At 45.7% G+C, this 12914-nt stretch overlaps 1 protein-coding gene and 1 pseudogene across 1 annotated transcript; both read left to right on the forward strand.

Moving 5' to 3' along the window:
• Window positions 1-2568: 2568 nt before the first annotated feature.
• On the forward strand, window positions 2569-4425 carry LOC139757942 (cuticle protein 18.6-like). Its single transcript, XM_071678880.1, has 4 exons — window positions 2569-2644; window positions 3314-3391; window positions 3576-3713; window positions 4206-4425. Exons 1-4 carry the CDS (start codon window positions 2636-2638, stop codon window positions 4350-4352), a joined length of 372 nt encoding a protein of 123 aa, XP_071534981.1. The 5' UTR covers window positions 2569-2635; the 3' UTR covers window positions 4353-4425.
• A 3764-nt stretch (window positions 4426-8189) lies between these two features.
• On the forward strand, window positions 8190-9340 carry LOC139758094 (cuticle protein 18.6-like; annotated as a pseudogene).
• Window positions 9341-12914: the final 3574 nt, after the last annotated feature.

The following is a 12914-nucleotide window of genomic DNA, read 5'->3' on the forward strand; positions in this document are numbered from 1 at the left end:
CAGTGATCGTAGACTTTTCTCTCGAATGGTATGTGGCACACACACACACACACACACACACACACACGGTCAGCGTTACTGACCGTCACACATGCACGTGTGTTTCCCAATCGTGTAGCTGGTCGTCTCTGACGGAACGTCCTCAAATGACGAACACTCGACCTCTCTAGCTTCGCATGCGACACTCAGAATCAGAATATCACGACCCAAGGCGTCGTGTCATGCACGTGGAAAACGTGCAGCCACTCCCTCTCAACTTTGTCAATGCACTGGGTGAGGAAAGGTCGACATCCGACGTCCTCTCATCAACACAAAAGTTTACACCAAGACGAGTAGAGAGACAGCGTCTCAACCTGAACCCGTCCTGCAGTGTCACTGCAGTGATATCCAGCGTCTTATCCTCGCTGATGGGAGGCATCCGAGTGACAGGTAAACGCCAGTTCATCACCGATTACGAAGTCGGCCACTGGGGCGTGAAGTGCAGGTCAGGGCGACGTACTTTTGGTGGAATGCGGCTCAGCACATGACCTTACGTCATACCCCTGGCAGACTCACACGAACTCGGAACATACAACCCAACTTGACCAAGGTCTGGACGCGGTCATGGACGACGACGATGTGAAGGAGGGTAAAAAAAACTTGGTCCTATACTTCGTACAGGCGAACCAAAAACGGATTAAACATTATCAAACTTCATCTAATTTCTAGTTCCTAAATGTCCTTTACCTTATAACCGGGGAGTTACGGGTTGGGTCCCGTCTTTTACTCGTCTGCTTCTTGCATTTACACGACACAAGACAAACACTTCACATGTTTCCTTACTCACCCCTTTCCATTTTGGTATCCATCGCAACATCAAATATATAGAAGGACGTGATCTTTGTCGCAATTCCAGACAGCGGGGGTATGCGTTGTCGCAATAAGGCGACCTCGACCCTAGATATACACAAGACTAACATATTTCAAATTTCGTATCAACGCTGAAATAACTCGTACCAAACTAGGTTATGTAATGAAAGACAATGTAGCTAACTGGCTGACATCACCGGCGAAAGTATATCATACTGTTCTATCATCAAGGTTTGTGTATGCATGCATGTGCAAACTCACGTATTATTCGAAGTCATAATTCAAAATTCGCGTCCTAGAGCCAGTCATGAAATCTAGGTCTAAATTCCGAGACAACTTTAAAAGAGCCACAAATGGTCCTGAAAAATGCAAGAGGGATCCCACACCCTTGTCACGTCCTGAATAGCTTATCACAAGGTCCTAATCCCTTTACAGAGTCCTCAGACTTTATCAAAGAACACCGGATCATAATCACTTAGTCCTTGAACCTATCAGAGCCATGATGAATCTTCAACCAAAGGGTCTTCAATCGGGTCTTTAAATTTGTCACTTGGATCTGAAGCCATATCAGAGGACCGGATTGATCAAGATCCTGAACCCACTTCACAAGATCCCGAATCCTTTAATACTGGCTCCAGATACCTTATCACATGGACCCGACTCTGCGTTGTGGTACTGAAACGTGCCTGGGATCTTTAATCTTGTCACAGGAGTCCTCAATCTCTGCCACGACTTGGTATTTCGCCGTCATAGGCTCCGTGACCGTAGTAACAAGAAATGGAGCACTTGCATACTACTGAATCTCAAAGATCACAGCGCTCTGAACCCTTACCATGGGATCTTCACGCGTCAAATCCTAAATCATTCGCCCGGTCTGAACGCCAAGAGTCTTAAATCCTCGGCGGTGTCACGAATTTCAAGAAACTTCATATTTTTCCCTTATTTCAAGACTCCGCCTCAAGGTTAGGGGATCCTATACCTTAAGAATTTCCATGACATGGTGCCCGTTCGATAATCTTATAGCCTAAGCCTCCAATCACAGTTAACACAGGAGGTAAAATATCCTCCTCGTACATAAAGGATCGTACGTTCTTAAAATTTGGACGGCGGGGGGTTGGCAATCTGGTGAACCAGGTTCGGAACCCGGAGTATAATGTATCTTCAGCCACAGGAACTCGGTTCTGTGTTTTGAGTTATGGGTTCCTGCGCGCCCACGATACACAGCTTTCATGAGACGGCACGACTGCGTCACAATACCTGAGTTCTGAGCAATATCATCTACATCTACTGACGGGTCTGGGACACTAGTGGGTTCAGTGTCTTTGCCCAGCGGAGCTTCGTTCTGAATCCTGAAGTCTAAACTATGTATGGATACGAACCTATAATCTTCGTAAAGTAAAACAAGATCTCAATCGTGCACGTAAAACAAGTAATAGCAACTCATGCACACACACACACACACACACACACACACACACACACACACACACACACGCACATACACAACCTTCAATCACACAAAAAAAAAACATTAACAGAAACCACAGTATCTTATCACTGAAATCGAAAGGATTTACAGAGATGTAATTTACTTTTAACAACGACGCCCCTACCCCCTCCCCATTCACCGACCCTCTTCACCAGAGAGCATGAAGGGGAAGAGAGAAGTGCTGAGGGAGGAGCATCGCTCACAGCAGCTTCGGTATATAAAGGTGCAGTTGGGGACGTCTGGCCAACACTCGCAGCTCCATCGCTCTCTGCCAACGCATCCCTCACACACCTCATCATGTTCAAGGTATACCTTACATCTGGAGGTCTATCTGCGTTACAGACACGTACTACGTTTTGGTTGCAATATACTCTTGCCAAACGCAGTGAAAGAATTTGGAAGCACGTTGGTGAGAGATGATGCTGAAAATTCCTAGTGATGTGCTCGTGCTCCATATATATATATATATATATATATATATATATATATATATATATATATATATATATATATATATATATCCAATCCTGGGCACGGTAGTCAGTCCGCAGCCAACCTACCTTCGGGGATGGTCGACGAATGGACACCTGGCTTAGGCTGGTGTAAATATCTATCAGATGGACATGACTAAGGTATATAGTTGCCTGTGACAAGAAAAAAAAAAAAAAATACCGTCCATGAATTTCCAGCTTGTCGCAGAAGGCGACTACAGGTGAGAGCTGCTGGCTGGAAATCCTCCCCTCCTGCAATACTTTCCAAAAGAAGGGAGTAGGTGAAGAAGCCAGGAATGGATTTTTCTCCTAGTATAGCGAACACACTATCATACATATATATATACATATATATATATATATATATATATATATATATATATATATATATATATATATATATATATATACCTACTTTGGGCCAGAAATGATTGGCTAAGCATGAACAATTAAAATTCTTTTTTAAATATCTTTCTTCCACCAGGTGGCGACTCTGATGCTAGTGCTGGGCGTGACTCTGGCCATCCCATCGGACCCCTACAGCCAGCCCACCTACAAGGCCGTACGTACAATGCCCTACGTACAATGCCCTACGGAAACATGTACACACGTACAATGCCCTACGTACAATGCCCTACGCAAACATGTACACAGAGAAAGTTCAAGATAAGGGTTTACTCTGATCACCTGCCTGCACGCCACTTCTAAGCCTTGTAAAATATCTTAATGACCTATGACATTTCCAGGAGCCTATGCCTTACAACTTCGCCTACGGCGTCAAGGACGACTACGCCGGCACCGACTTCGGCCAGAACGAGGACTCCGACGGCAACACCGTCAAGGGCTCCTACAACGTCGTCCTGCCCGACGGACGCATCCAAACAGTAAGCAATATACCTGGAAATTTCTTGATCAAACAAATCCCATTAGTAGCAGAGACTTCAACATTTGCAAGCGCATGCAGTATGACTTCCTCCTCAATATCCCATACCATCATGTTCAGTGCGGCAGGAGACACCACCGAACACATCTTCACTGTGTTCCCAACAAACCTAAATTCAATTCATCTCTTCACTCCAAGCTCGACAGACGCATCGTTACTACACCCTCGACGCCTCTGGCCTCTGACAGGTCGAAGGTAGTGTTAGGGTGCTGACTGTCGATTCGATTTTCGGTTTTTACAGCTGTAAAACCAAATGTATTTTACAGCGCTTTTTGGCAGGACAAAGTTATCTAAATCCTAAAACCTATTTACAATGAATCATATATTTTGGTTTCCTTAAATGATGGAGCTGATAGCTGATTACCAAAAAAAAAATATATATATATACATTCTCCCTCCTAAGTCTTAATTTTACAATTTACATTTTTTCCAGGTGAACTACGTGGCCGACCACTACAACGGGTTCCAGGCTCAAGTGAGCTACAAGGGCGAGGCCCAGTACCCCCACGAGTACGGTCCAGCCATCACCTTCAAGCCCAAGTACCAACCTTCATACAACCCCCAGCCATCTTACCAATAACCCACCACAAGTCTCGCGTCGTCTGTCCTAGTCATGCTTACTATGAAAAAAAAATAAACAAAAACGAGATGAATTCGTCTTCTTTTGATTTTCCGAATGATTCCATTTTTACTCTACACGTCTTACGGATGAGTTACCTCTTCGTTATTTTCACGCAAGGTTTGCAACTTAATCACAAGTCATCGTTCCCAATGTTCACCACCGGGGAACCAACATACAACGGAGAAAAACTCTTGAAGTAAAAGTAGACATGATTGTTGATGTTTTGTGATTCGCCAGGCCTCCGCCAGGTGGGAGGGCAACCTCTGTGGCGAAAACAGAAGCAAAGCGCGCCGCTGGCGGGCGTAACAAAGCCATACCGCGAGGCCATCACCTGTACACACGGCCTGAATCATGGATGCAGTCACGGGTCACTCTGGCTGGGGATGGCCGATACACGTCCAGTGACGTAAAATAAATGGAATCTGAACTTTATGCTCGTGGGATGCACTTCAGGAGTCCTCATCCTTGATCCTGGACGGGTTACAACATCCAGCTGGTGTGAGAGAGGTTGTAACAACAGACACGAACGCAGACGAAAAGAAAACGGTGCAAAAATATCATTTCTTCTTGGGACAACACAACTCAGGGATGGCGCCACCTCTCGCCACACTTCAGATCGTAAAATAACTGCATTGTACACGTGGAGGTGCGGCACACCATCGGTTGTATACTGTCTTGGTGTCTGGTCTGGGAGGGCACCCTAGGCTGATACAGCCACACACTTCAACACAGGAGGTCCTTCTGATGCCTCGCAAGTAACAGCATATTGGTCAAGCGTTAACGACAGCAACCATTTCTACGCCTATTTATCATTACAACTAAAACATGGTACACAAAATTTCAGATGAAAATCCGTAAACCACATTGACCTGTTAAGGAAGAGGTGCGGTTACCATGGCTATACAAAATTACCTTACACTTACTTCTAAGTCGAGCCTTATTAGAAAAGGGTATACATACGCAGAGATAAGATGAAGAAAAAGTAAATAAAAGGTCACAGTCGGTGTTTGACCGATCATACTTTCTACGCAAGGATGTACAGGATTGACTGTATTCATTGTCCAAGCTTTCTGAGGTAACCACCGGTCGACAGCCATCAAAAACCAATTCGTGTGAACAAGGGAACACCAAGAATCGATGGAGGAAAGAAAATATATAAATCTAAACTCTGAACAGGACCCATCTCCTACGACAAACAGCATCCCTTACCATAATTTCGTCTCTGTTACTTTTAAAATGGGCATTTCACTCCTCCATCTATCTGGATCTCTGATTCATTTTTCTCTTGACCTGATACGTTCTCCAGCCATAACCGCGGGGCATAACTGAGTAAAGTGTTCATTACCTAAACCCGGCATCAATATAATCAAAGCCAAATCGGCGGTGCTAATGTTTTTTCTATTCGGTGGAATGCTGGGGCACTTTATTTTATTACATAATTAAACCGAATTGAAAAATTAAACAAGCGGACCAATGATTAGCCCCAATGTTTCTAGCAAATACAGGATACTCCTTTATGTATATACATTAAGCGGGCAGGTCCTAATCATAGCTTGGAAACAATAGCCAGGGAAATCCAATACACTTTCAAAGTATTTCCACTTAACAAACACATTCTGCTTTTCAAGCAGAGACACTGGATACACTCCTTACGTGCGTCATGTATTATTTACATTCTCCTCCGCTGTTATTCATGATCAATGGAACCAAGTTATTAGAATGTTACTCTCAAGCCCTAAGTCCTGGGCCGTGGCGTCTTTAACCCTGGCCGTCCAGCTATGTGAGTTCCTCTCTTCAGTGCTGAGCTCCGGTTCATGAATGACAATGCCCGGGGCGATTGCCACCATGATCTGATGTTAAGCCCTTGTGCACGACGGTACAATCCACGGTACGATCCTTGAGCACAACGGTACGATCCTTGAACACGACGGAATGATCCTTGAACATGACGGTACGATCCTTGAGCACGACGGTACGATCCCTGAACACGACGGAAAGATCCTTGAACACGACGGTACGATCCTTGAACACGACGGAAAGATCCTTGAACATGACGGTACGATCCTTGAACACGACGGTACGATCCTTGAACACGACGGAAAGATCCTTGAGCACGACGGTACGATCCTTGAACACGACGGTACGATCCTTGAGCACGACAGTACGATCCCTGAACACGACGGAAAGATCCTTGAACACGACGGAAAGATCCTTGAACACGACGGTACGATCCGCGAGCATGAAGGAACCATGTCTCAGCAAAGTGGTACGATCCTGGAACACGACGGTGCAACCCTGGGTGTATGATGGTATCCTCTAACCTGTCCCATGAAGAGCAAGGCGAGAAGTCAAGGTAACAGACCGAAAGGTTATACCGTTGAGCTTTTAAGGGTCATACCTCAGTGCCCAGGCAGTTAAATTGTAGGTCTTAATGCGATACCCTTTTTGACATCGTTTTGAACCGTCCCAGGAGGTAGTCTCCTCCGCTCTCAAATCCTCTCTTGCGAGCCAAGACAATAACACGCAAAACTGTCAGTCGGGTTCCAACTCTCCACTCCAGGTTTCGAATCCCTTCCATAGGAATCTGATTCATTTGTCCCTAGATTGTCTCTCCTTGTTACGCGAGTCTCAATCCTTATAACAGCGTCTAATATCCTCCTTCAAGGGTTCTAGATCCTTGTAACCGAATTTCAAATCCTTCTCATTAGGTCCTAAATCCTTGTCATATGGTCTTGAATCCCTTTTAAAAGATCCTGATCGTGAGTTCTTATCAAACGGTACCGAACTGTCAAGTGGTCCGGGACTGATTCACGGAGTCTGAATCATGTCAGGGTGTTGTACATTTTGTCACATGGTCCTGAATACAGAGACAAGATTCTTATTTTCTTCACAGGGACTTGGATCCTTCATCAGACATAAACCGTTGTTAAATCTTAGAATCTCATCACACAAAAATTTTGTCACAATCCTTAGTCCTGGAGCCTCAGTTCGAGTCGATGACCACACGAAGTAAATCACGAGCCACACAGCCTCAGCCCTTGCTTCTGGTTCCAACATCATACCCAACGCGTGTGGTGTCAGGGACCCTGAACATAATCTGGTGCGACTACGAGGAACTCAGCACGGGAAGTAGCTACCACACTATCCACGCCACCGTCACCTCTTTGCCACTTATCATCCCTTGTACCCGAGTTGCAGCTTGACACCATAACTGCATCAGACACACCTCGTTACGAGAACAACACCATTCCAACCACTGCCATCAACACCATCATTATCAATAATAAGGAGACATTGTTAACCTTCACCCCCTACATATGTGTAACACCTGCCTGTTTAACACACCACTCTCGGTGGCCAAACCTACACAGTGTTACTGTTCTTCCCTGTAATTTTACTGCCATTATCTGCAGTTAATTCAATAAAAAGTTAATCTTGCTACTGCCATCATCATCATCTTAATCATCTTACCGCTATCATAATCTTCTCAAATTATTACTATTACGAATGATCATTTATCATTATTGACTGCACAGACACGGATACATAAACAAACTACCAAATGGGAAACTTTTATCATTAGAAAGCTTGAGAGAGTGAAACTTTATCATGTACAATACTTGAAATCGAAAGGATTCACACAGAGGTAATTTACTTTTAACGCCCACCCCCCCTCCCACCTACCCCTTCCCCCTTACCGACCCTCTTCACCAGAGAGCATGAAGGGGGAGAGAGAAGTGTTGAGGGAGGAGCATCGCTCACAGCAGCTTCGGTATATAAAGGTGCAGTTGGGGACGTCTGGCCAACACTCGCAGCTCCATCGCTCTCTGCCAACGCATCCCTCACACACCTCATCATGTTCAAGGTATCTGTGATTCTTCACGTGTAGTATAACACTGCAGGGCACCTCAGTGTTCTACTCTAACAAGGAATGACCGGCCCAAGACCGGGTTATTGCCCATTGACATTTCCGTGATGGAGATCTAAAAATATCCATCAAGCATCATTGACATATATGTAAAAATCTCTCACATTTTACTGTAGAATAGCCACATAGTCACGCCCAGGGATCAGATGTTATTGCCCCGAGCGTTAAGCCTCCTCCTTACCCGTTCCCCTCAGCAGGTGGCGACACTGATGCTAGTGCTTGGCATGGCTCTGGCCCTCCCATCCGACCCCTACAGCCAGCCCACCTACAAGCCAGTAAGTGTAACTCGCTGTATTTTCCTGCAAAAAACGATGACTCTACAAATGACAATTCACTTGGCCAATTCTCTGCGATAACTAAAACTAGAATTCTCAGTTCATGGTAGTGGTTCACGTCACCCCCCCCCCAGGAGCCTATGCCCTACAACTTCGCCTACGGCGTCAAGGACGACTACGCCGGCACCGACTTCGGCCAGAACGAGGACTCCGACGGCAACACCGTCAAGGGCTCCTACAACGTCGTCCTGCCCGACGGACGCATCCAAACAGTAAGTTCATCATTCCTGTAACAGCGCGTCCCTCAAAAAAGGAAATGAGCGCCAGTCTGGTACCACTGAGTTAAATGTGCCCAACGGGTGAAGACGTTCAATTACGGGGAATCCGAAGCGGATGGCAACTGTGAGATCCATCATGACACAAACTCGATACAACAGTACAGTTACGGCCATCTTAACGATTTCTGTCTCCCTCCGTCCTCAGGTGAACTACGTGGCCGACCACTACAACGGGTTCCAGGCTCAGGTGAGCTACAAGGGCGAGGCCCAGTACCCCCACGAGTACGGTCCAGCCAGTCACCTTCAAGCCCAAGTACCAACCATCATACAACCCCCAGCCATCTTACCAATAACCCACCACCCGGACCAACAGCTTGATATCTTCTATCCTAGTCAGTGATATGTGTATAAAACTATTAAAAAAAACTGCTAACCAAATATCTTTCTTTTATGTAACTATAAAAATTCTCTTTTTTTCCCCCCTGTTGAGTACAGAACCATGTCATATTTTAATCCCCCTCTGTAAAGGACGTACGTAAAAAGTATCGACGAGTTTATAATGCTTCCACACACACACACACACACACACACAAACAAACATCGCACATAACGCTGAGTCAGCCCAGACAACAGCTGGCACTTGGTTCCAATTCAGTAGAGGAAAATAGAGAAGTCTTGCTGCTGCCAGTCACGACGGAGCACGCCACCTGCCGCACCAAAAGCTTCCCGCAGCCGCTGACCGAGATGACCGTTATGGCCGGGGCTCGGGGAAAGGCAAGAGCGAGATGCAGGTCGACAAACACACACACACACACAACGTCAACCCGACGAGGCACTGTACCCAGCTGCCCGCCACGACGACTTCAGGCCCCCAGCCACGGCTCGCGATGGACGACTCGATGGTCGAACTGTCGCACGACACGCGCGTCCCCTCCGTCCCAGACGAATGATGATCAACCCGTCGCACGACACCCATCTCCTACGACTGACGATCAACCCGTCGTACGACAAGCAGTCCCTTCCGCCTTTCTAACCATACAGAGCAGAAAACACGAAGGAAAACTAGTAGAATTATTTGAATATTGTTCTACGAAGATGCACACACGGACGACTTATCCTGACATACAAACGAATTCAAACAGCAAAGATGACCACTGGCGTCAAATTCAGTGATCTTATAAGAAGCAGAGTCTGCTGATCATACACGTATACTATCTTAAGCCACATGAGAAGATGGGATGCGATTCGTGATTGGGTAGATATTTCACTAATGTAGGTACAAACAATACGACACAATGTATCAGATATACGTAGAAACCTCAAACGAAATGTCTTCTGTGGCCTCCAAGTTGCCATAGTGCGCCCGGCTACACCAGAAGCAGAGTTTCGGGTGAGGATACACCTGTCTTGGTATCCAATCATGACGACTATGTGGAGTCTCACACGGTAACAGCCACGTCTACTGACGGTGCACTCGACGCATCGTTCCCTACTACTACTACTACTACTCCGTAACCACGTACAAACGTCGACCAATAGTAGTTACATATATACAGGACAGCATAAAATGTTCGAAGCGTTTGGAAATATCTTAAAACAGCAATTGCAATACACAGCCCCGAATTTGAAATGGCTGATGTAACATCTCTACAAGGGAAACGTTGCCGCAAAGTATGGTAAGAGCGAGTATGCTGTTGTGTGGATGGTCCGTTCTCGAATGCGGCTCCACCTCCTCAAGACATACGGGCGTACCATTCCCGTCCAGAGAAACCTCTCCCTCACCCACCCACCCAGCTCTCAGTAAACACTGCGCACAGTATACAAGTCAACAACATCTTCACCTAAGCAAAGATTTGCCGAGCTTAAGTGTTTTTCCCTTCGTTTTCAGCATTGACGTTTTGGTCCAGGCGAGCGACCTAAGTCTGGCCACGTGAGAGCATTCTGAAAGTACCCACAAATGCCACAAAAGAATTCAACACCCGGATGTGCTTCTAACACAAACTTCAAGCCGAGACTGAACCTGCATACCATCTCTCTCCGCATACAAAAAAAAAAAAAAAATGTCACTCAGCTTTGAATCTCATCACTAAACTACGAATATCGACGTAAATCTCTCGTCAAAATATAGTCATGATTCAAGCACCATTATCCGAGCAGATACGTGTATTGTCCACCCGAGACGATACATTCCAGCCTGTAAATCTTCCATGACGACGAGGATCACACAGACGCGGGGCCTCCATCAGCAGGAACGATGATACAGTCGCTTCGGTCAACTCACTGCCAACATTACCCGCTGAACAGCTCGGGAGTATGAGGAAGTGCGATAGAAAATCACTGGCGAATGACACGCGAAAGAAAATCACTGGTGAATGACACTCCAGCTTGAAAATAACACGGCTGGCTGATGCAGAGCAACTACAAAATATATAAAGAACAAAATCTGTTCTACGACTGGAGAAGGAAAAATAAAATGTACCACAAATAAGGAAGGTGAAAGCACAAACAAAATGAGAACCTCTCCTACAGGAGGACGGATGTGCTCCATCACCAACACAGTTAGGAACAATGTTGGTTATCTGCTCCATCACCAACAGTTAGGAACACTGTTAGTTCTAGATATGAACATACACCAGAATCGAATCAATGAGAGAGAGAGAGAAGAGAGAGAGAGAGAGAGAGAGAGAGAGAGAGAGAGAGAGAGAGAGAGAGAGAGAGAGAGAGAGAGAGAGAGAGAGAGAGAGAGAGAGACTCTTTTCTTTTAGGGGTTTGCCGCCCTTCCACACTCATACAGTTTCGGGGCGGGAGCAGGCAGAGCATCTCACAAATTAACTCGAGAGTCGCTGGATCGCTCAGAGATTCGTCTGCCGTCATACAGGGTCGCATGTAATGTTAATAATTCCTAGTCTGTTTTCAAAGCACTTTACAGAGCCAAAATGGATGTTTGCACACAAATATTGCTTCTATGCGTTACACATAGAAGTAAATACACGCTGTTTATAGAAAAACAAAGCGAAAAACTGTGTACATTTAAGAATGATTCAAGTTGAAAGGTATATGGAGCAATATAATATAATATAATATATATACATATATATATATATATATATATATATATATATATATATATATATATATATATATATATATATATACCCTACTCTCCCTCATCCTCAAAAGGATCACCAAACACCACGACGATATAGCATCCCACCTAGCGGCTCCTCACACACTGCACCAGCCACTGCTGTCCGGTTGGGTGGTGGTGGAAGGGTCGTCCCTGCCATGTTCCACTGACAACTCCCCTCCCAGGACACCCTATTTCCCCTCAGGTCACCTGACTGACTTCATCAAGTCACTGACTTTAAATTCCTCAGGAACTGGCTGGCAACACATGGGCCATTTTCCTATAACTACGTACATTACCAACATTCATCATGTCAAACTAATATATATATATATATATATATATATATATATATATATATATATATATATATATATATATATATATATATATAATCATCCTAAGAGCGAGTCAACTTTTAAGCCAGAAAATTATACGAAGACTAAGGTATTTTCAGAGACTATTACGTCTAATCTCTGAGATTCTTTCTGTTGATATGCTACCGGGACACATTTTAACTCATATTATCCGTTGTTGACTCTTCTAAAATTAGGAACTGGACCACAAACTCACAACAAAGTCCACCCCCCCCCCCCCCCCCACCACACACACACACACACACACCACCACTAAGGTATTTATAAAGTCCCTTTCTCCGTCCTTACCAGCCCAGCAGGTGGTGGGTGTGGCTCCTGCCTCCTAGCCCTTACAGCCAGCCCACCCTCCAGCCCTGCGTCAGGGCTAGCCCACCCTCCAGCCTTGCGTCAGGGCCAGCCCACCCTCCAGCCTTGCGTGAGGGCCAGCTCACCCTCCAGCCTTGCGTCAGGGCCAGCCCACCCTCCAGCCTTGCGTCAGGGCCAGCCCACCCTCCAGCCCCACGTCAGGGCCAGCCCACCCTCCAGCCCCACGTCA

The sequence above is a fragment of the Panulirus ornatus genome, chromosome 29 (assembly GCF_036320965.1).
Source record: "Panulirus ornatus isolate Po-2019 chromosome 29, ASM3632096v1, whole genome shotgun sequence".
Lineage (NCBI taxonomy): Eukaryota > Metazoa > Arthropoda > Malacostraca > Decapoda > Palinuridae > Panulirus > Panulirus ornatus.